The following is a 21,687-nucleotide window of genomic DNA, read 5'->3' on the forward strand; positions in this document are numbered from 1 at the left end:
GGGGCATCTTCCCGCCGGTTCTCCGCGGGCCGTGAGGCGGGGGCTCCCGGGGGCCAGTGCCGGGCCGGGCCGCTGTGCTTCCCGGGCAGGGGAATCCGTCCCTCCGAGCCGCTTCTGTGGACCCGTAGTATCCGGGGGGCCGGGGGCCGGGGGCCGGGGGGCCGGGGGGCCGGGGGGCCGGGGGCCGGGGGCCGGGCCTTCAGAGCCCCCACACGCGCGGCCCTCAGCCGCTTCCGAGGTTCCGAGGTTCCGGGGTCCCGCGGCCCGGCCCAGGCGCCCCGCTTTACGGAGGAGGGGGCGGGGCGGCACTCGAATCCGGGCTGCGCCAGCCCCTCCCCGGCCTCAGTTTCCCGCCCATGTACAAGGGCGCGTGGGGGGCCTGGGTCGGGGCGGATGACGGAATGACCTCCCGGGCCGGGGCGGGCCGCCGCCTCCTCCTCCGCCTCCTCCCACTCGCGGAACCCCGGGCAGCCCAGGCGTCACGTGGCCTGGCTGTCACATGACTGCCTCGTAATTGAGGGGTGGGGTGGGCCGAGGGGGGCGGCGAGGATGGGAGGGAGTCCGGTTTCGGCCGCCCCGCTGGGGGAGGACGGCAGCCAATGGCAGCGGGGCGGCCCCGAGCTTCCGGCCAATAGCAGGGAGGGGGCGGAGCCTCCAAATCTGGCTGGGGTCCGGTCCGGCGCTGCGGCCCCGCAGTTCCTGGCCCCGGGCGGCGAGGGCTGCGCGCAGGTAAGCGGGGCGCCCCGCGGGCCCCTGGGGAGGTGGGGGCCCGGACGGCGGGGCTCTGCTGGGGGCTGGGGGTTCTCCTCGCTTGGACATCGGGAGGGGGCTTCTTGCGGGGGTCGGACCCCGAGGGGGGCTGCTAGCCAGTGACACCCTTCCCTGCCAGAAGGGGAGCTCGCTCACGACCCCGGGGCCCTTTGAAGTTAGTGTCCCGTCTGCCCCGCCCTCCTCGGGCACCCCGCGTTCCTCGGGCACCCCACCCAGCCTGCTGGCTCCCCCGGGCCTTTCTGGGCCACGATCCCTAGAGGAACCTGCTCCCCTCCCCCAGCCCTAGGACCGGGAGGGGAGCCGGGGCAGGGATGACCCGCAAGCCCTGGCGGCCCGGCCCAGCTCCGGGACTGGGGCCTCCCCACCCCAGCCTCGCTGGCCCCCCACATTCCTAGAAACGGATTACGGACAAAAGCCTTTCGGGAGTGTGGGTCAGGGTTCCCAGCTCCCTCATGGCCTCCCCTTGTCTCACCCTCCTGGCCTCTCCCTGCCACTGTGCAGCCTGGGGTGCAGGTTGCTCCAGTTGGGGTGGACAGAAACGAAAACAGAGAAAGAACGAAGGAAGAGGCTAGGAGCCGGTCCTACCCAAACGTGATTCCTCTTTTCACCCCGAAGCACAACTTCCCTCCCCTCCGTTTTGCAAACTCAGCGGTAACTCTGGTTTTTTTTTTTTTTTAAGAAGAACCTGAGGTTGGGCTTGCCTGGAGCAGGAGAGGGAGAGAGGAGCAGTTTACCCGAGTAAAAGCTTTCATCCTCCCCCAGGGGAGCTCGTTAGGGAGCCCAGATACTTCAGCGTCTGTCCATCCCTAGATTCAGAGGCTGAAAAGAGAAGGACCTAGCTAGTGTGTGTGGGGGGAGAAATGAAGCAGAGTGGGACCCAGTTGGACCCTGGAGGCTTTGGATTTTTCTGGGAAGGTCGGACCGAGAACAAGGAAATGAGTTTCAACAGCAAAATGACTTCTGCCGTGACCAGGGCCCAGGATGAAGTGAAACCCCGGAGTTTGTTGTAGAAGCAGGGTTTGAGTCTAGCTGTGGTAGATGGCCACTACTGTGATGGCCCATCGGTTTGGGGGGGAGGGGAGGGAAGAAGTTAGTCTCTCCTTTGTTCCTCTCCATCCCCCCAGCCCAGCTTAGGGATATCTGGATTTCAAAGAAACTTGATTTCCAAGAGAGGTAAAAGATCAAGAAGTTTGTCTCCCTCAAAAACCTGTCCTAAAGCTGTTCACCCCTCCCCAACCCTTATCTCATCTGTGGCTTCTGTCAGGAAATGATGACACTTTCTCTCTAGCTTAGGGACCCTGATTTTTTTCTTCCTATTTCCTCATCTCCCTGTTATTGATGGGGAAGGGGTGAGGCAGGTAAACAGAGAAAGAAGGGACAAATAACTAAAATAGAAACATATCTCCATTCCAAGAGCCTGGACTCTCTCCAGCTTCCATATTCAAAATTTGTTTAGTTTTCTGTCAATTCTTAGTGACCCCTTTGGGGCTTTTTGGGTAAGATGTTGGATTGGTTTGTCATTTCTTTCCCTGGTTAACTTTATAGATGAGGAAATTGAGGCAGGCAGGGTTAAGTGACTTATCCAGGACCACATACACACACAGCACTAAGTGTCTGAGACCTCATTTGAACTCAGATCTTCTTGACTCCAGACCTGGCACTCTGTCTCCTGTATGACCTAGCTACCCATCATCTTAAAATTAAGTTCTTCTAATACTTCTCAAACTTTTGCAGGTACAATGAAAATGAAAAAAACAAACAAACAAAAAACCACTGCTCCTCCAGAGCTGGGGAAGCAAGCCCATCTAAGTTTCCTGCCCTTGCATCTGTCCTTCTTTTGGGGAAGTTAATATCACCCCCTCCAAACCCTTCTTCCCACCCCATCCCCACTCTGTTGAGGTGATTAGTCTTTTCCTTTTTTGAGCTTGAAGGAGCAGATGACCTAACAAGTCTGAGCCAGTCTAGAGCGTCTCCATCTCTGACATGAGACTCAGTTCCTTCTGCTGACTCATGGGTGTGGGGGGGTGGAGAATGAGAAACTATTTTAGTCCAGATGTGGCTTCGTTTCAGGGTTGGAACAGGGGGGAAGAGAGGGGCAGTAGAGAAACTTGGACATTGGAGTTGACAGAGGTTGGTTAGAGTATACACTTTTCTTGACCACTTGTCCTGTGCTCCTCTGTTTAGGATTGGAGGAAAAGGTGTGAGTAGAATGTGGTTGGTGGAGAAGGAAGAACCTTGGCTCACTGACTCTTTCTACTTCCCCTTTTGAAAGTTTTCCAACCACATTGTTTCCGGTATAATCATATGAGCCTTTCCTCTCTCAATCAGAGGAAGCAGGTTTAAACAAGAATGATTAAATGTGAAGACAGCAATGGGGAATGGGTCTCTTTGGGGGACTTCCTCATGTGACTCCATCTCTAAGCCCCCTCTTGCCTAGAGGTTAAGTATAGCTGACTCCCCATGTGACCTTGGACCACAGGCCTGAGCCCCTACAAAAAAGGGATTAAACCAGATGACCTCTGAGGTCACTTCCAATTTCAGATGTATGATCCTTAACCAAAGTGCCAGGATATCCTTTTCAGGTCCTCACAGGAGGCTCTCTATGGAGAAGCTGGGTTTTATCTCCCATGGACCCAACTTTGTCCAGTGTCTGGGGTTCCAGTGACTGTCAAAGTTGAGCTCTGGGTGCCTGGGGAAGACGAGAGAGACCCTCTGGTTGAATAAAGCTTTGGCTGACAGGTGGACAATGTGGAAGCTGGTAAGCTGGCTGTCCCTGGTGACAGGGCTGGTGGCTGGAATGCGATGCCCCGACGGGCAGATGTGTCTCAAGGCCTGCTGCAGGCAACCAGAAAGAACGGGCTATCATTGCTGTGATTCACCCAGGGTGAGTACCCACCTGGAAGATATTGTTAATCCCTTCTGACCTTGGCTGCTCTCCAGGTATCCAGAGCTATTTAGTCAGGTTTTTTCTGGTACCCATAGAGTCCACAAGCTTAGATTCCCAGGCAGAGCTGCTTCCCCCCACCCAGGTAAACCCAAATACTGCCAGGAATAGTGAAAGAGGCCTGGCTCTTCTTGGCCCTTGAGCATAGGGAGAATGAGAAGAAACAGCCTGCCCTGATCTTTATCTGGTTCTTATCCTTCTCCTTAGAATTCACAGCCATCCATAGCTGTAGCAAAGAATGAACACTTGGGCATCCCATGCCAGGGTGATTTCCATTGCCCTATTGGCTTCTCCTGCCTCTTCACCCCTTTGGGGAACTACAGCTGCTGCCCCTACCCAGAGGTAAGGGCTAAGGTCAGGGTGGCTGGAAGGGGCTGAAGGGAGGGATCTGGTAGAATCTCTCTTCTTGGTGTCCCCCTTGCCAATGAGCTCTTCTCTGTTCCCCACCCCAGGCGGTAGTATGTGGTAATGGGCACCACTGCTGTCCTCAAGGCTTCCACTGCAGCCCAGATGGTCATTCCTGCTTTAAGGTAGAAGGTATGGTACCAGTTGGGTTTCTGCTAGAGAGAGAGAGGGTCAGGGGCATTGGAGGCCAAGGAAGGAATTTATCAGAGGAGGTAGTGAGATAGAGGAAATTGGAGGCCTGAGTTTGAATCCTGACCTTGCCACAAGCTGCCCATGAAACTGTAGGCAGATCACTCTGTGACTCAGTTTTTACATCTGTTTAAGGAGTGGAGTGGACTCGGGTTTCTAAGGTACCTTCATCTCTAAAGCCGTGATTCAGTGAGAAGGTAGGCCAGAAGTAGAGAGTGAAATGGTGAAAGCTTCTAGGAAGCTAAGGTTGCTCCATCTTTTAGGAATGGGCACCCAGGATGGCAATTTGGCATTGCCTGGCACATAGTCTGCATTAGCAGGCTTGGGGGGACAACTCTGGCACCAGGGATGAGTTCTAGGTCTGGTAGCCCATTCTCTGGTCCTAATCCAGCTTTGGCTAGGCAGAAAGAAAAGATGTTTGAGGAAGGGAGAGAATTGATCCAGATTCATTATTTCAGCAGGTGCCAACTCCAGAGCAGTAAAGTGCCCAGACAGCCAGTTTGAATGCCCTGATGAATCTACCTGCTGTGTGATGCCAGATGGCTCCTGGGGCTGCTGCCCCATGCCCCAGGTACCCGCCCTGGAGGACAGGGGTAAGGAGGGGTAGGGGGGGAGACAAGTAGACACATATATGATCTAAATCATTTTTCCAGGCTTCTTGCTGTGAAGACAAAGTTCACTGCTGCCCCCAAGGCACCTTCTGTGACCTGGCTCATGCCCGCTGCATCACAGCCAGTGGTGACACTTACCCATTGGCACAAAAAAAAACTGCTAAAAAGATCGAACGAGAAAAGGAAGGCAAGGAGCTTGGGGCAGAGGGAAGGAAAGCTAAGGGGCAGTTTATCCCAAGACCCCGTCTTCAGCAGAGGTCTCATCAGAAGGTCTCTGTTGGTGATCTTAGGCCTCTTCCTCTTCTTTCAGTGATGATGACCACCAAAGTGATTTGCCCAGACACCCATTCCCAGTGCCGAGAGGGTACCACCTGCTGCCAGATGTCCAATGGATCATATGGCTGCTGCCCAGTGCCAAATGTGAGCATAGGCCCTGGGATTTCACCTTCCTCTCCATCCCAGGCTGGTGCCCATCCAGGCCACTTGATTTTAGTCATCTCTGAAAGACTCAATTCTTGGGGTGGACACCAGGGCATTGGAGCCTGTAGGCTGGGTACTCTTTGCCATGCTCTGCCCTCTGGTGGTGAGCCTGAGCAGTGTTGGCTGGCTTGCCCTCACCTAGGTCCTTACTAGAGCCTTCCTTTCTTTCTAGGCTATCTGTTGCTCAGACCACCTGCATTGCTGTCCCCAAGATACCGTGTGTGACTTGCAGAAGAGTCAGTGCCTCTCCAGAGAGGGTCACAGCACCACTCTGGTTACCAAGCTGCCCGCAGAATCAGGTACCTGGGGAGGACAGGACCAGACTTGGGAGCCCTTCTTGTCCTGAGATCCCTTCCCACCCACATGTGCCTGATTGGCATCTGTCCCTCTCCTCTCTTCTCTCTCCCCCAGTGCAGGAGGTAAAGTGTGATGGAGAGATGAGCTGTCCAGATGGCACCACCTGCTGCCGCCTGCAGTCTGGAGGCTGGGGATGTTGCCCCTATCCTGAGGTACCTGGGAGGAGCAGAAGGAAAGGGGAAGGTGGGGGGGGGGACACCTCAAACTAGCCTGGTCCCTCTGCCCACCCCTTGCTGTTCTTGGGGGGGGAGTTGACCCTAGGGTCAAAGGTCAACTCTGTCCCCAGGCTGTGTGCTGTGAGGACCATATCCACTGCTGTCCCCAAGGTTATACCTGTGACACAGAGGCAGGCCAGTGTAGACAGGGGACCCACAGTACACCATTACTGGAAAGCACCTTGGCTTCTCTCCCTGCTGTGGGCAATGTCCCCTGTGACAACACCACCAGTTGCCCCCCCAAGACTAGCTGCTGCCAACTGGAATCAGGGGCATGGGGCTGCTGCCCTGCCCCAGAGGTACAGTGGAACCCTGCTGGGGGGTGGGTCAATGTTTGCTGTGGTCTAGGAGGGGGCTGAATGAGAGACAGGCTGGGAGGGAAGAGGACTTATCCTTAGAAGGAGGGAATTCTGCTCAGAGTAAAAGCAGCCTAGGAAGAGGACAAGATGGGAGGTCCCTAAGAAAGTCAGGCATGGGCTGTGAGAGCAGCCCTTCCTGAATCCTTGCTCCCTACTTTCCCCCAAACCAGGCTGTATGCTGTCCCGATCACAAGCACTGCTGCCCCCATGGGTACCTATGTCACCCAAAGGGCTGTAAGAAGGAGCATCACATAGTGCCTTGGCTGCAGAAGATGCCAGCTCTCCAAAAAGGGGTCTCCCCCTCTGTGGATTGTGACCAGCACACCAGGTGTGCAGACGGACAGACCTGCTGCCCCAGCCTTCGAGGGGGCTGGGCCTGCTGCCAGCTGCCTCATGTGAGTGCCAGCCTATCTTCCCCCCCACCCCAGTGGTGGAACTGTCTCCATCCTGTCCTGAGGGTTTCTGTGAAGGGGAGCAGCTCCCGGGGACCATTCTCCACAGAAGTGGGCAGGACGAGATGTTAGAGCCCCAAGGACTCCATGCTCGCATCTTGCAGGCTGTCTGCTGCGAGGATCGCGAGCACTGCTGCCCGTCGGGCTACACCTGCAACGTGAAGGCCAGATCCTGTGAGAAACAAGGCTCTATGAAGCTCCCCACGATTCCCCAGGCCCTCATGTTGGGGCTGGACCAGGGGGACGTGCACTGTGAGGGCAGGCGCTATTGCCAGGACCGCCAGACCTGCTGCCGGAGCAAAGCGGGGACCTGGGCCTGCTGCCCCCTCTATCAGGTCTGTGCCTCCCCCCCCCATCATGGTCCCCAAGGAAGTTGCTTCCCAGCCTCATGTGCCTTCTTTCTCCTTCCAGGGTGTGTGCTGTGTGGACGGCCAGCACTGTTGCCCTAATGGCTTCCACTGTACAGCCAAGGGTAACAAGTGTATTCCAAAGAAGAAACTTCGATGGGATGTCCTCTGGATGCCCCTGTGAGTGGCACTGCCCTTGTGAGAGGCATGGTCCCCGGCAGGCTCACCACTGGCATCCCAGCACTCCAGTCCAGGTTTTAGGACACTGCTGGGCAAGTACATTACTCAGGCTCCTCAGTTGTGGCTCCCCCCCCCACACTGGGTCTCCTCAGCCCTCTCCTCACGAGGTTCCACATCATCAAAGTCATGAAACTCCCCAGGAGGAATGCTCGTTTTCCCCAGGCACCTCTTTCTCCCTCAGATCACAGCCCCAGCCCCCTGAGGCACCAGGGAAGCCTCAGACATTCTGATTCTTCATGGCCTTTGGTCATCTCAGTTTGGGGTGAGGTTCCCTTAACTCGGTGGGCTCCATTTGCCTGACTGCTCTATCCTCCTGTGCCCAAGGAGGGGTGTTGGAGAAGGGACAATTCTACAATAAAATTTCTACAGTTTGTAAAGGGCTTGTTGGGAGTCTTCTTTCCTTGCAGTCACTGATACCCCGTTTTCCAAGGGGGCTTCTATGGGGGGGGGCATCTCCCTCAGTCCCTCCCTCTCTTCCCAAGAAAGAAAAATGCCAGCCTCAGTCAGTGTCAATAGTTTTTATGTATTGTCTCTCAAGCCAGCCCTTTGGTTCCCATCATTTCTCCCACGGCAGCCTGCCTCTGGTACTCCTGGCAGAGGCCTAGACCAGGTTGTTCTAGAGGAAGTGATGCCAACTTCACAGGCTGGTGAACAAGCAGCGCACATGCCAAGCCCTCCCTCCCTCCCCTTCCCCCACTCCTGGCCCAGGGATCCTGTCTTCCTCCCCAGAGTTTGCCCTCCCCTCCCCTGGCTCTGACCAGTCTCCCTTCCCCCATCTTCCCCACAATAGAGCTTTCTATATACAGGGTATTTATACAAATGATGGGAGTCTCTCCCCTTCCCCCAGCCTTCTAAAGGGTTGTTTTTTGTTTATTTGTTTTATTTAGATTTGGGGGGCCAGGCTTTCCTTTTCATGGACCTTTCCTAGCCCCTCCCGGTCCTGGGCTGCCAGGGAGTAAAGGCACTTGGGGGGGAGATAACCTCCAGAGTAGCATGGTACTGTTGGGAGGTAAGGGATGAACCCCTCCCCTCCCACCTTTCCCCCCTCCCCACAGCCTCCATCTTCTCCCAGCAACCACCCTCCCTAAACTCCTGGCCACTCTAGGAGCCCCAGGGAAAGGAAAGGGGAGAGGGGCAGATTCATTCAGGCCTAGCCCCTAGCTTCCCTCCCATCCCAGACACCTCACAGCCCTAGATGACTAAAGACCATAAAGGGCTTCACCGGAACCTCTTCAGGGTTGGTACTACCTGCTGGGGTACCCAGGTATCACCTGACCCTGGCACTAATGCTCTGGAAAAGGTGTGCGTTTGAGGAGGGGGCACCCCAATGCCACCACAGTGCCAGCCTTAGGGGAGGGGTTACTTAACGTTGAATACCATCAATGGCCTCTCCTCCCTCCTCTGCCAGGGGCTTTTCTTGTCCCCAGCCTCATCGCCCACCTCGACACCCAGCTCATCCTCTGGGCTGGTGAGGGAGTCCCGCCGCAGCTCACTGGCACTGCTGCGGGAGCTGTCTCCCCGACTTCGGCCCCGGCCCCTGGGCACCGTGGCCGCACGGCCCTCTGGTGCCACTGCTTCGTCCAGCAGTGGGGTCAGGGAGTTGTCCTCTGGGGAGCAGAGGCCAGTGCGGCTCTCACTGCTGCTGGGCTCCGTGTCCTCGCTCAGGGCCAGGCGCGGTGGGGCTGGTGGGGGCACAGGGGCCTGAGCTGGGACCCGCTCTTCCCCCCGGGGGCCTTGTGGCCGTCGTCGAGGCAGGGGCCTGGCCTCATGCACATCAACACCGGAGTCCAGGCTGGCATCCGTGCTTCGCCCACCACTGCCCCCACCTGCCTGCAGGTCGATGTAGGAATGGCGCACCTGGGAATTGGAACGCCCATCTAAAGACACAAACCATGCCCGTGGGTGGGGCTTCACTCCCAACTCTAGCAGCTTCTTCTCAGTGAGGGCCTGCAGCTCTCCATTAAGCTGGGCCATGGTAGACTCATTAAAGAGGACAGGAATGGTGACAGAGCCACTGACCGGTGTGGATCTGGAACCTGCCCAGCTCTCTCCACTTTCACTGCCTGCACCTGGGTGACCCTGGAGGAGCTGGCGCTGGGGGTCAGGTTGGGGAAAGGGCCGGGCAGGACCTTGAGTGGCACCTTCAGGTGGGGCTGACTCATCTCCTGAAGCAGTACCTGACTCCCCTAGCCTCACATAGTGGGCAGGGATGACCAATGTAGGCATGACATTTCGATAGACACTGTCCTTTAGGTGGTCAATGGATCCACAGAAGATCAATTGGCCGGCCTGACTGAGGGATGGTGGGCGGGACAGCTGGTCCACAGACTGGGAGAGCAGGAAGTCGGGGGCCTTGCCTTCGGTGTTGGCCTTGTGCCCTAAGAAGTGGTCAAAGGGTGAGGGCAGTGGCGGTGGGGATGGAGGATCATGGATGTAGGTAGCCCCTCCTGGAGCTCCCCGGCGGTACTCTTCCAGGCTTGGCTCCAGTCCCCCAGGACCCTCCACTGAGCGGGCTCCCTTAAGACCGGCACCATCAGTTCCCCGGCCACAAGGGGGTTCTGCTGATGCCCGGCCAGCTGGGCGAGACTTGGCACGGAAGAAGTCATCTCGGGAGCTGGCCAGGTCTCGGGAGCTGGAGAAGGCAGAATGCAAGGCCCCGGGGGGTGGCGCTTCGGGGTCTCCAGTGGAAGGAGGCTCCAGGGATCCCCCACAGATTAGGTGAAGCTGAGACATAGAGGTGGCCTGGTCCTTCTTGTTACTTTCCAGGGGTCCAGAGAGAGGCAGCTTGTGGAGCTGCTGTCGTGGTTTCAGGCAGCGCCTTCTGTGGATTAAGGGGACACAGCATGGACATTCAGTGAAAGGACAGGTTGGTTGGAGTTAGAGCTGGCACTGTAAAAGATGCCCTTTTCCCTTCCCTCCAAGGTGAAGAGTCAGGAAGAAATGGGGCGGATCTGGTCTGGGGCCTAGGAAAAGATTATTGTTCAGAATATGACTTGGGTATATCTAGGAAAGAGGGGGTGGAGAAGGAGATGGCAAATCACTCCAGAATCTTTGCCAAGAATACCCCATAGATAGTATGGACTTCGAAGAACTGGACACAACTGAACAACTAAACAACAGTGGAGAAGGGCAGGAGAGATGGAGGGGAATGTGTTGGGGAAAGGAGAGGCACATGCAAAGGAGAGCTGTGGGGACCAGAGAGTAGGGCTTAGGGGAAGGAGGCATCACGGAGGCATGATGTGGTGAGGGACAGTGGATTGGTCAAAGAAATGGTGTTTTTGGGGGAAAAGGAAATCAAAGGGTCAGGGGGCTGTCCTCTAACCTGCAGTAGTAGATGAGGAGGCAGAGTAGGCTGAGAACAAGCAAGGCTAGGGCCCCCAGGATGGTGAGCAGAAAGATGGTGTGGTAGGTGCTGACATCTTTAATGCCCGATGTGACAGTCACCAGCCCTGTGCCTGGAGAGAAGGAAGGAGGGCTGAATGGGGGGGGGTGAAGGGGGGGGGGACCCGACTGCTGGTCTTATCACCCGCAGACATCACTCCACTGCTTAAGTCCTTCAATGGTCCTTTGCCTGACATTCAAGACCCTTCACAAGCTGATACCATTCCAGCTTTCCAGCTTATCTAATCTTTCTGCCCTTCTTATACATTATACTCCAGTCAAAGTGGGCAGCTGGGTGGCACATCACATAGAGTGCCAGACCTAGAGTCAGGAAGACTTTTCTTCTTGAATTCAAATTCAATCTCAGACACTTACTCGTGTGACTCTGAGCGGGTCACTTCACCCTGTCTGCCTCAGTTTCCTCATCTGTAAAGTGAACTGGAGAAGGAAATGCCAAACTATTGCAGTATCTCTGCTGAGATACATATGGGGTCACAGAAGAGTTGAAGATGACTGAACAACAAACTGGATGGCTGGACATCCCTGTAAGTATTATATCTTCTACTTAGACTGCCTTAAGCCTCTCAGAGCCTTCTTTACATGTTTACATTTCTATTCATTTAAAAAAACCTTCAAGTGTTACATTGTTATGCGATCTCATGTAAGTTCTTGTAAGTGTTATCTCCTCTAGAAAGATTTCTGATTCCTGCCCCACCCCAAATCCAAATATAATAATCTCGTTCCCTTGGACCTCTCTGAAGCACTTGCCTTCATTTATCATATTTATATCTATGTATTTGTTTTATCCCCCATTAGACTGCAAGCTCGAGGAGAGTCCACTTATTTTATGTAAACTTATTGGGGTAGGTAGATGGCACCCTGAATAGAATACCAGCCCTAGAATCAGGAAGTCCTAAATTCAAATCTAGACTCAGACAATTACTAGCTGTGTGAACCTGGGCAAATCACTCAACTCCCATTGCCTATAATCCCTCTCCCCCCAATCTAAATTACTGTCCCCAAGAGCCTAGCAAAATGCTCTGTTCACAGTAGGTGTGAGGAAAATTTCGCCTCTAAAGTCTAGGAGTGGAAGATACTGACTTTGTCAACAGAGGATCCAAGTTCCAATCCTACCACTGCTACTTAGAAAATGTGTGACCCTGGGCAAGTTGCTTATCTTTTCCATGCCTCAGAGTGGAGGAAAGAGTCTGGGGCTTAATGAAGGGACAAAGATAAGAGGTGGGAACCAAGGTGTCTGGAGGGTAGAGGCATCCTGTTTTTTTTTTTTCAAGTGAAAACCAAAGAGTTTGGACTAGATGACCCTTCCAGATGGACCCATCCAGATTTCAGGCTATGTATGATCTGATGATTACTCACATCCCTTTCACCCTCTCCTAGATGTGAAGAAGTAGGGCTGGCCCTCTCCCCTCCTCTCCCCACTGACTTCTCACCAGAATGACCAGGGGAGGCCAGGGCAGCAGCCCAGTAGCCCAGCTGAGGGGAGACAAAGGTCCAGTAGAGTTGCCGTCCCTCCTTTCTGATCAGTCCTGTCCCATTTCGTACCCAAAGTCCTGGTGGCAGAAAATTAGATGATGAAATCAGAGGAGCTCCTTATTCAATAATGCTTCCCTTCTTGCTCCTTTCCTCTACTCCCCCCATTCAGCAATGGTCCCAGCACTTACCGCTCTTGGGGTCAAATCTCCAGGCAGGGATACTACTGGTACCAAGGGCTCGAGGTCCTGGGGGGAGGGGCAGTGAGAAGTGCACAGGCCCTGATAGCGGCACCTCTGTGCCATTGCCGGTCAGCAGGTGGACACTCACTGCAGCCAGGGGTGCCAGCTCCAGCCAGGAACTGTTGGCTGCAGGAGGATGAGGATAAAGGGTTAGAAGTGAGGAAATGTAGACAAGTAGAATACCATCCCCACCACCCCCATCCTATTTCTTCCATAATCTCCCTCATGCTCTCCCTGGTTTCATTCCCAGCTTTCCTGTACCTGCTTTACCTGAACTGTTGCCTTCAGTGCCCAGAAAGGCAGGGAAGGCCCTCATCTCTTGTTCTGTGGTAGCAGGTGTAAGTGAGGCCCAGAGTTGGCTGTAGGTGGAGCTGCGGGGCAAACGAGCTGCCCGGCGTTGGAATTGTACCCAAGGCTGAGAGCGGGCACCTGAGAGGGGGCAGACAGAGAGACAACACAGAAAAAATGACCAAGTAGTTAATGTTGACAGATTGCACATTGTCTCACTATTGGTATATATATATATATATATATACATATATATATATATATATATATACACAAGATAGTTGGGAAGAACTGAATTCAAATCCCACCTCAATCACTCAATAGTAGTGTGACCCTAGTCAAGTCACTTAACCTCTAATCAGCCTCAGTATCATCAGGCCTGAATTCATTCAAATCTGTATCTCTTTGGGTTCCCAGCACTTAACACATATTGTTTCATTATATCCAACTCTTCGAGGCCCATGGATATTACTGTCCATGGGCTTTTCTTGCCAAAGTTACTGGAATTGTTTGCCTTAATGGAAATGGCAAGCAATGTTAGGTGACTTGCCCAGGGCCACACAGCTAGTAAGGGTCTGAGGCCACATTTGAACTCACATCTTCCTGACTCCAGGTCCAGTGCTCTATCCACTGAACCATCTAGCTGCACCCACCTGTTATACAGAAAGGACTTAACGTTTGTTGCCTGACTGATCTGAGGTCAGGAAGACCTGGAGCTTGAGGGATGAAGTTGGAGAAAGCAGGAGGAGTTCATTTTAGATACAGAGTGTTAAATTAGCAAAAACAGAGAGACAGGAAAGAACAGGGTATTATAGTAAATAATCCTGTTTAGCTAGAATGTTGTTTACATGATAGGACATGAGTTGAGACTAGAAGGGTTGGTTGTGGGACCAGATTAAAGAGCGACTTAGAAAGTCAGGCTCATAGATTCTGTGATGTCAGTGATGATGATGATGATGTTGATGATGTTTGTTTTCAAAGAAAGCCCTAACACCAGGGAGGTTATGCCATGACAAACCCATGATTTAGATTTGAGTGAGGAGGGGGCTATGCTAAGGCACCAGCCTCACTTTTTCCTCCAGAGCCATCTAGGTCCAGTGACCAGATATGAATCAGGATGATGGTCTTCAATGCAAAGCAATCTGACTTGCCCAAGGTCATACAGCTAGTATCTGAAGCTGGATTTGAACTCCAGTCCTCCTGACTCCAAGGTCAGTGCTCTACCTACTGCACCACCTAGCTACATAAGGTATATAAGGGGGAATAGAGGAGTAGTGCATTAGGAATATTACCAAGGTAGTAGTATATGAGACATGGATGGGAGAGGAGATTAAAGTGGAGGCAAGAAAATCATTTAGCAGGCTCTCATTGCAGTTTAGACAAAAGGAGATGGGGGCAGTGTTTGCAGCAGGAGTGTAAGGGAGAATCCTACAGAAGCTTGGTAGGGCTTCAATACTCTGGTTGACTGAGAGTATATGAGGGAGACTGTAACTTGGAAAAAATAAAGAAGGAGAACTTCCTTGGGGGTTGCGGAGACCAGTCAGAATTCTTGTTGGGGGAAGACATAGAGGGGGTCATCTTACCTGGGGAGCCCAGCAGAATGTGGACGAGGTCCTCATAAAGGATGAGGGTGGCAGGGCGCTCAGGAAGCAGGTAGAGGCTGACAGAGGCATACACTGTGGGAAGGGTGGGGACCATCTGTTGTAATGAGATGTTTCTCCAAGGCCACATCCCCCTAGTTCTCCACCCACCACATGGAACCCCTTCCTTAAGATTTTCCTTCTCCTGGTCAGTGCAGGAGGGCACAAAGCAAATATATTCTCATCCTCCCCTTTCTCAAGCCCATCTTACCCATATTTACCCTACATAGAGGCATTTCTCAAACTGGGGGAAGGTAAAAGGGACCCCCTCCCCCTCTATTCCCATAGTTTTATCTAAGCTATCTGGGCCTCCCCCACCCCACCAGACCCAGCCTGGGTTGCAGCTGCTCCAACAACAGGGGCCCCTCATATCTATTTTGGGAAGGGGTTGAGGGTCAGCTGGAGGAGTGGGGAAATAATGCTCTTTTCCAGCCCCACCCAATACACCCACACTCACAGGGTAGCTTGTCGACACGCCAGGGTACTGAATTGGTGAGGAAGCCAGGCCGGGCAGCAGTGACCAGCACCCAGGTGCCCAGACGGTAGTTGAGAGGCAGTGTAGCCACCCCCTCTGCATCTGTGGTGCCTGTGGCCAGCAGAGTTCGATTCCCAAACACATCTACAGAAGCCCGTGCTAGGGGAGCTAGTTCCCCACTGACATACACCTGGACCTTGATGAGCACCTCTGTTGGGAAAGACAGGAATCAAGACCTAGGAGGCCAAAGAGGAGGCCAGGAAGTAAAGAATTGGGAAGCTGTCCAGGCTGAGGGACAGATATGATGGTGGGGCTACAAGGGGTAGGTTAGTGGAAAGGAGAAACAAAGTGTATGAAAAGGTAAGAAAGTGTGGCATTATATTTGGGTGATGGGAATCCAAGAGCTACTGGGTACTATTTGAGGAGAGGAGATTTGGCAGGAGAGGGAGTTTGAGTACAGAGAAATTAGGTGCAGGAAAGGACTGAGAGACAGATATTTAAGGGGAGAACTGAGGAAACTCAGATGGAAGCGTGGGAAGCCAAGGAAGAAAGAGATTGGTCAGAAAAGTGAACTGTTATAGAGGACTGGGGGGATCCAGGTTGAGGAAAAATTTAAAGGGGGGGATTTCAGAAATTAGATAGTTTAAGATGGGATTTATGGTCTCTGAACCTAAAACATCCATTCACCCAGTTCCCAAGTCACAAATCTTACAATCCATCCCTCCAGAGAATTCTTGGACTTGTGATACCCTATATAGACTCCAGCACTGGGGTTTCCTTCTGTAGCACCAGAACCCTTCAATTTCCAGTTGTGTCTCCTGGCACTCCCTAACCCACTGCTTGCCCTTCCCTGGGAGCTGGCCAGCATCACCCACCCCCAGCCAAGCTGTTGTTGCTATGACAATGCCCTCATTCCTCATGGGAGGACTCTGTGTAGGAGCTGGGGCCTCAGGGGAAGGGGAAGAGGAAGGGGGGGGGTTGAGGGATTGTTAGCAGAACACAGGGGGAGGGATCCCAGGTATCCTGCCTGCTCCAGACCGACATTCCCTAGACACACTCACACACACACACATCATCATCATCATCATCACCATCATCTTGGGAGCTCTGGGGGCTCCCTCAAAATCCAGACTCCTAACCTTGGACATTTACCCACTACTCCTATGTAGCCAAGAGCTGAAAATGTCCTAGCCAGAACATGGAGCCAAGAGCAAGGCATTCTTAAGAAAACTATGACAGGATAACAAAATGGGAGTGGGCTGGGCAAGAAATGAAAGGCAGTCCTAAACCATGCCTAAATTTGAGGCACAGGATCAGAGATCTGGGTAACCCAAGCTAATCCCTCTTAAGGGGAATCTGATATACCTGTGTGAACTTGGGGAAGTTTCCTCATCTGTAAATAGAGGGAGTTGGACCAGATAGCTTCTGAGGGCCTCCTAAATTGAGATCTTTGAACATGACCTGTCAATATTTTGATAACTTTTTTTAAAATATAATTGGTTTTCTTTGCAAGCCTATATATTTTATTTTTATGCATTTAAAAACATTATTTTGGGAAGGAGTCCATAGACTTCATTAGTTTGTCAATAAGGTCTATCACACCAAAAAGGTTGAGGAATCCTGCTCCATAGTTATGGTCCCATAAACCTATGCTTGGCATCATTGGGGCAATTTGGATAATGGCTGTCAGAAGTCCCCAGTATGGCTGACAGGTGCTCCCTAGATTTGGCATCTAGTTCCTGGGCATATGTGGCTCTGCCTGCCCCTGGCATACTATCCCAGCTGTTGGTCTTTCTCAATGCCACCAACTCTGTGACAAGCCTATTTCTGCTCATAGAGGTCTACAGAGGTCAGTCCCCTCCCTCCCTTGGAATTCTCACCTAGCTCTTCTTGGCAAAAGCCAAGTAAGTCCCTCACTTTGATGGTCACTAAAGGTGGCAGGGCCCCTCAGTCTCAGGAGGAATTCATAGAAGCTTTCTGTAGGGTTGGGCCTGGTTGGGAACAGCTGGAGTCAACAGCTGGGAGATCTGGGGCGGGGAGGGAGGGGACACTTGGGGGTCTGGAATGTAGCCACTTTAGGGAACGTCCCAGGCTCCCAAGCCCCACAACCAGAGCCTCCAAGGGCTTCCCAAAAAGGCAGTATTTAGAAGGAACAGACTGGAGATGGGGGGGGGGGATAGCCAGAGGGAGGATGAACTAGGAATCTGCCAAGATACAAAGTGATAACTAAATCAAATATCCTACTCCTCATCCCACACCCTAAAGCCTCACTAGAGCCTCATGACAGGCCCAAGCCCTAGACTACTCCTGGCCATTCCCCAGTGCTATCCTGCTACATAAAATTTGATAAATAGGTAGGAATCGAGGTGGCTAGGTGGTGTGGTGGACAGAGCACTGGCCTTGGAGTCAGGAGTACCTGGGTTCAAATCCAGTCTCAGACACTTAATAATTACCTAGCTGTGTGCCTTGGGCAAGCCACTTAACCCCCATTAGCCTCGCAAAAAATAAATAAATAAACAAACAAATAAATAGATAGATAGATAAATAAAATAAATAGGTGGAATCCTATGCACCATGAGAACTCTTCCTTTGGGAAACTGGTGAGGAAGGGGCTATGTCACAGAGGCAGAAATTCCCAATATGTGAAGGGGGAAAGGAGTATTCCAGTACAGGGGATATCTGGGAGGTACCATCCTAAGAGACAGTCATAAGCTCTCAACCTCCCTGTGACCCAGGCTATCCCTGGTTTGTTCAGCTTCCCCTGGAACCCCTCTCACTTAACTTTCTAGATTTCATTTTCATCCCCCTCCCCCCCCCCCAGGGGCTCAGCTATGCTTCTTTCCAGGAGGAAATCCTGTCCCCTTTCCCAGCCAGACTCTCCCTCCTCCTTGCTTTTCCTGCTGAGCTCCTGGGGGAGGGAGGGGAAATACTGTGCTCTGAACAGCAAGTCAACCTCTCCCCTACACCCACTTTGAGCCCCAGAGGGATGGGAGGTGGAGGAGGATGAAGGGAGCAACCTAACTGATGGGGGAAGGAGCTGAATTCCATCCCAAGCAGCAGAGACTCCCCCTTTGGGGGGAGGGGAGAGAGGGGCAGCAGCTGACAGAGAGAGGTGTGTGAGGAGGAGGAGGAGGATTAAACACATCCGGCAGTGGTTGGAGACTGGAAGAGCCAGGGATCGGCAGGGGCCAAATAATGGGGGCCCAATGGCAGGAGCCCTTATGAGTGAGCTTAGCAGGAAGTCTATTTCTTTGCCCCAAACCCTTCACTCCTTGCAAGGACCCAGGAGATGAAAGGGAGAAGGGAGCAAAACCTAGCTTCTACAACTGCTGTACAAACCCTTGAGCCTGAGGTATCTCCTCCACGCTAAGGAGAGAAAAGTATAGGGAAACTGAGGCACAAGAGTGAGTAATGGTCTGGTCTGGGCTTAGCTGGGACTCATGCCACCAACCTCCCGCATCTATTCTCCTCACTATCCCACAGTATGGTTCCCATGGATCTCTCACCTCACAGTGCCCAGAGTTCACAAGAAACGCAGGGACCTGGATCCCTCATGTTCTAGTAGGCTGCCTTCAACACAAACCTGCTCCCTCCTCATCAATACTAATTTTGAGATTGTACACACCTTTATCAATTTGGTATCAAGCTTGGGGTGGTCTCAGGGCTCAGAAAGAAGGCAGGGGACCAATGGGGGTATCCTATATCTAACAGGCTGATGTCAAGGCCCAGAAGGAATGGGGAGGGAACCAAAGTGGGTATCCAATATCTAACGGTAGGGATGGAGTCGGGACCCTGAGGGGACCAATGGGTGACCCAACATCTAGCAGTGAGGTTATTGTTAGGGTCGGGAAGCGGGGAAGAGGGATGGGGGGAAATCAATGAAGGGGTCTCTAGATCTAGCAAAGGAGTGCGTGTCAGGCCCCAGAGGGGACAGGGGAGATCAAAACAGGGGACCCCCTCATCTGGTAGTAAGATGGGTGTCTCGGGAAGACAATAGCTCAGACAGTGCCCGCCTGGGTGGGCCAAAGGGGGAAGGAACCCACGGCGGGAGGAGGTTTCGGGGAGCCCCTGCCCTCTCCATTGTGTCTCCCTTCCCGACACCCCGGCCCCGCCCCTGCTCCCCATCGCCCCTCCAGCACAGGCTCCACGCCCCCCATGGAGCCAGGGAATCTGCCTGACCCTCTCCCCCCAGCTCCAACAGCTTTCCGGGCGTCCTTGGGGGAGGGGGCTGGGGTGGGATTTGGGGCTGCAGGAGAATGGAGGAAGAGAACATGGGGGGTCTGCAGGGAGGATGGGGGCCTGGCGGGGCCGGGCTCCTCTGCCCCCCGCCCTGGGGGCCCCCTACTCACCCTGCGGGCTTGGGGGCTCCGGAGGGGACTTGCCCCGGGCTCGGGAGGCGTCTCCGAGGAGCAACGGCAGCAGCAGCAGCAGGAGAAGGCGCCCGCTCCGCGGCGGCATCCTGGCGGCCCCCCGGCGGCTAGCGGCCCATCCCGCCCGCCCGCCGCCCCTGCCCCGCCGGCCCCCGCGCACAGGCTCGGGCCCGGCCACCGCCCGCCCTCCTCCCCCCTCCTCCTCCTCCCCTCCCTCCTCCTCCTCCCCTCCTCCTCCTCCCCCCCCTCCTCCTCCGGCAGACAGCCCGCAGCCCCCGCCCCGCGCAGCCCCGCTCCGCCGGCGCCCCGCGATTGTCTCAGCCCGCCCGCCGGCCCCCCCTGCAGGCCGCGCCGCGCAGTGCCGACCCCTCCCCTCCCTCCTCACGCCCCCACCCCGGCGGGTCCCATCACGCGGCTTAACCAGTCTCCTCCGGACAGTGCCCCGGCCCTCAGACCAGTTCAAACCCACACCCAGACTCTACCGGGCTGGTCCAGCTCTGAGGGACCTTCCTGTGGCTGGGAGGGCGGTCTGTCCATCCAGCCACCCATTCCTCCATTCATTCAATCCAAGCTTGGATTCTGACCATTTTAGGCCAAAATTTGCTTAGCTTTTATTCTCTTCCTCATCCGAAGACCCAGCCTAAGACTATGTCTTTCACTCATTCCAAGGCGAGGGTACCTACTTTCCTCCTAATCCCAGATCACCTAGCACAATTCACTTCCTTCCCCTTGTCTGTCAGTCTATCAATTTTTCTCTCTCTTCGATCTGATGAGAAACCTAAGGCCCAGGGAAATAAAGTGACAAGAACTAGCAAAATGATTGGCATTTATATAGCATTATAACATTTGCAAAGCACTTTCCAAAGGTCATTTAATTTTTACAAAAGTTCTCTGAGATAAAGGCTACATTATCCCATTTCACAGAGGAAAATTGAAGTGAAGTTAAATGACTTGCCCAGTGTCACACTGCTAGTGAGTATCTGAATTGAGATTAATTCTCATTTCCTGATTTCAGTTCAGCACCCTGTCCACTGTACCATCAATTTACTGCTTAGTGAAGGAACAACTACAAATCCAAGTCCTCTGATTCTAGAGAGTTCCAAACTCACCATTCCAGTGGTTCCAAACTACTACTTTTCTCTTACAGGTTCTTTTTACTCCTATAACTAATAAGCTCACATGCTAGCACATGGGTGAATTTTTATTTATTTTTATTTTTTAGGATTTTGCAAGGCAAATGGGGTTAAGTGGCTTGCCTGAGGCCCACAGCTAGGTAATTATTAAGTGTCTGAGGCCAGATTTGAACTCAGGTACTCCTGACTCCAGGACCAGTACCCTATCCACTACACCTAGCCACCCCCCCCCACGGATGAATTTTGATGAAACTGCAGATTGATCATATCACTCAGGAAAACAACATGGAAATGCCTGTGCCCCCAAAGTCACAAAACTGTAAATACTCTCTGACTCAGGGCTACCACCACATTCCTGCAAAATTTATAGTAGCTCTTTTTGTTATAGCAAAAAACTGGAAACAAACAAGATGTCTATCAAGTAGAGAATGGCTGAGCAAATTGGGATACAATAATGCAATGATCTGTTAATTATACCAGAAGAAATGTTGAAAGGGACAGTTTTAGAGAAACCTAGGAAGAGTCATGACTGGACAGAGTGAAATACATCAAACAATATACAATCATGCAAAATAAGAAGTAAATAATCACAAAAAAATATTATAATATAAATGAAATGGGGCAACTAGGTGGTGTAGGGCATAGAATGCCAGGCCTGCAGTCAGGAAGACCCGACTCAGGCAATTACTAACTACATCATGCTGGGCAAGTCACTAAACCTTATTTGCTTCAGGTTTCTCATCTGTAACATGAGTTGGAGAAGGACATGGCAAACCACTATAGTATTTTTGCCAACTAAATCCCAAATGGGGTCATGGAGAGCTGGACACAACTGAACAACAACAAAATACAATAAAATTTTAATGAAAAACAGCTTTGAAAGACTTAAGAACTCTGATCAATGAAATACCAACCATGATTACAGAGGAGGTCATTGATGAAGCAAGGTTTACATCTTTCTGGAAGAGATGGATTTAATATGCAAAATAAGAGATGCATTTTTGGGTAAAGTCAATGTGAGAATGTGTTTTGACTATGCATATTTGTTTCAAGGGCTGTATTTGTTTTCTTTTCTAATGGGATATGAGAAAGAGCAAGACTAGGGATAGGGTATCCCCTCCTCTCCCCCCCCCACCAAAAAAAAAAGAAGAAAAGAAAGACAATTACTGATGCATTTTTTAAAACATACAGAAGAGAAAAGGTTTGGAAGGAAATAGGGAATTAAGATATCTTTGAAAGTAATATGTTGAATTTATTATATATATTAAAAATAAAATTATATATAATAATACCAAGA

General features: G+C 52.6%; 2 protein-coding genes across 3 annotated transcripts; one reads left to right on the top strand and one right to left on the bottom strand.

Moving 5' to 3' along the window:
• The first annotated feature begins 658 nt into the window (after positions 1–658).
• GRN (granulin precursor) lies at positions 659–7,747 on the top strand. Of its 2 annotated transcripts, none has more exons than XM_074224299.1 (13): positions 659–729; positions 3,511–3,655; positions 3,923–4,057; positions 4,168–4,252; positions 4,768–4,880; positions 4,963–5,107; positions 5,231–5,340; positions 5,573–5,699; positions 5,812–5,909; positions 6,044–6,271; positions 6,502–6,726; positions 6,888–7,118; positions 7,195–7,747. In XM_074224299.1, exons 2-13 carry the CDS (start codon positions 3,518–3,520, stop codon positions 7,312–7,314), a joined length of 1,755 nt encoding a protein of 584 aa, XP_074080400.1. In that variant the 5' UTR covers positions 659–729; positions 3,511–3,517; the 3' UTR covers positions 7,315–7,747. The 2 variants fall into 2 exon arrangements, with proteins under 2 accessions (XP_074080400.1, XP_074080401.1); XM_074224300.1 differs by having other exon boundaries at positions 4,771–4,880.
• A 375-nt stretch (positions 7,748–8,122) lies between these two features.
• FAM171A2 (family with sequence similarity 171 member A2) lies at positions 8,123–19,345 on the bottom strand. Its single transcript, XM_074224298.1, has 8 exons — positions 19,237–19,345; positions 14,870–15,097; positions 14,356–14,448; positions 12,755–12,913; positions 12,434–12,610; positions 12,203–12,322; positions 10,693–10,825; positions 8,123–10,191 (listed from the first exon to the last, which is right to left on the bottom strand). The coding sequence occupies exons 1-8, from the start codon at positions 19,343–19,345 to the stop codon at positions 8,730–8,732; spliced, it is 2,481 nt and encodes an 826-aa protein (XP_074080399.1). The 3' UTR covers positions 8,123–8,729.
• Positions 19,346–21,687: the final 2,342 nt, after the last annotated feature.

Source organism: Macrotis lagotis, chromosome 2 (genome assembly GCF_037893015.1).
Source record: "Macrotis lagotis isolate mMagLag1 chromosome 2, bilby.v1.9.chrom.fasta, whole genome shotgun sequence".
NCBI lineage: Eukaryota > Metazoa > Chordata > Mammalia > Peramelemorphia > Peramelidae > Macrotis > Macrotis lagotis.

What these genes read in the sequence shown, in the direction of transcription:
- GRN (XM_074224299.1), top strand. Translation starts at nt 3,518, where the DNA reads ATGTGGAAGCTGGTAAGCTGGCTGTCCCTGGTGACAGGGCTGGTGGCT. An exon ending in CCTGCTGCCAGCTGCCTCAT is followed by an intron (nt 6,727 to 6,887) that starts GTGAGTGCCAGC and finishes CGCATCTTGCAG; the next exon opens with GCTGTCTGCTGCGAGGATCG. An exon ending in CCTGCTGCCCCCTCTATCAG is followed by an intron (nt 7,119 to 7,194) that starts GTCTGTGCCTCC and finishes TTCTCCTTCCAG; the next exon opens with GGTGTGTGCTGTGTGGACGG.
- FAM171A2 (XM_074224298.1), bottom strand. Translation starts at nt 19,345, where the DNA reads ATGCCGCCGCGGAGCGGGCGCCTTCTCCTGCTGCTGCTGCTGCCGTTG. An exon ending in GGAGCCCCCAAGCCCGCAGG is followed by an intron (nt 15,098 to 19,236) that starts GTGAGTAGGGGG and finishes CTTTCCCAACAG; the next exon opens with AGGTGCTCATCAAGGTCCAG. An exon ending in GAGATTTGACCCCAAGAGCG is followed by an intron (nt 12,323 to 12,433) that starts GTAAGTGCTGGG and finishes TTCTGCCACCAG; the next exon opens with GACTTTGGGTACGAAATGGG.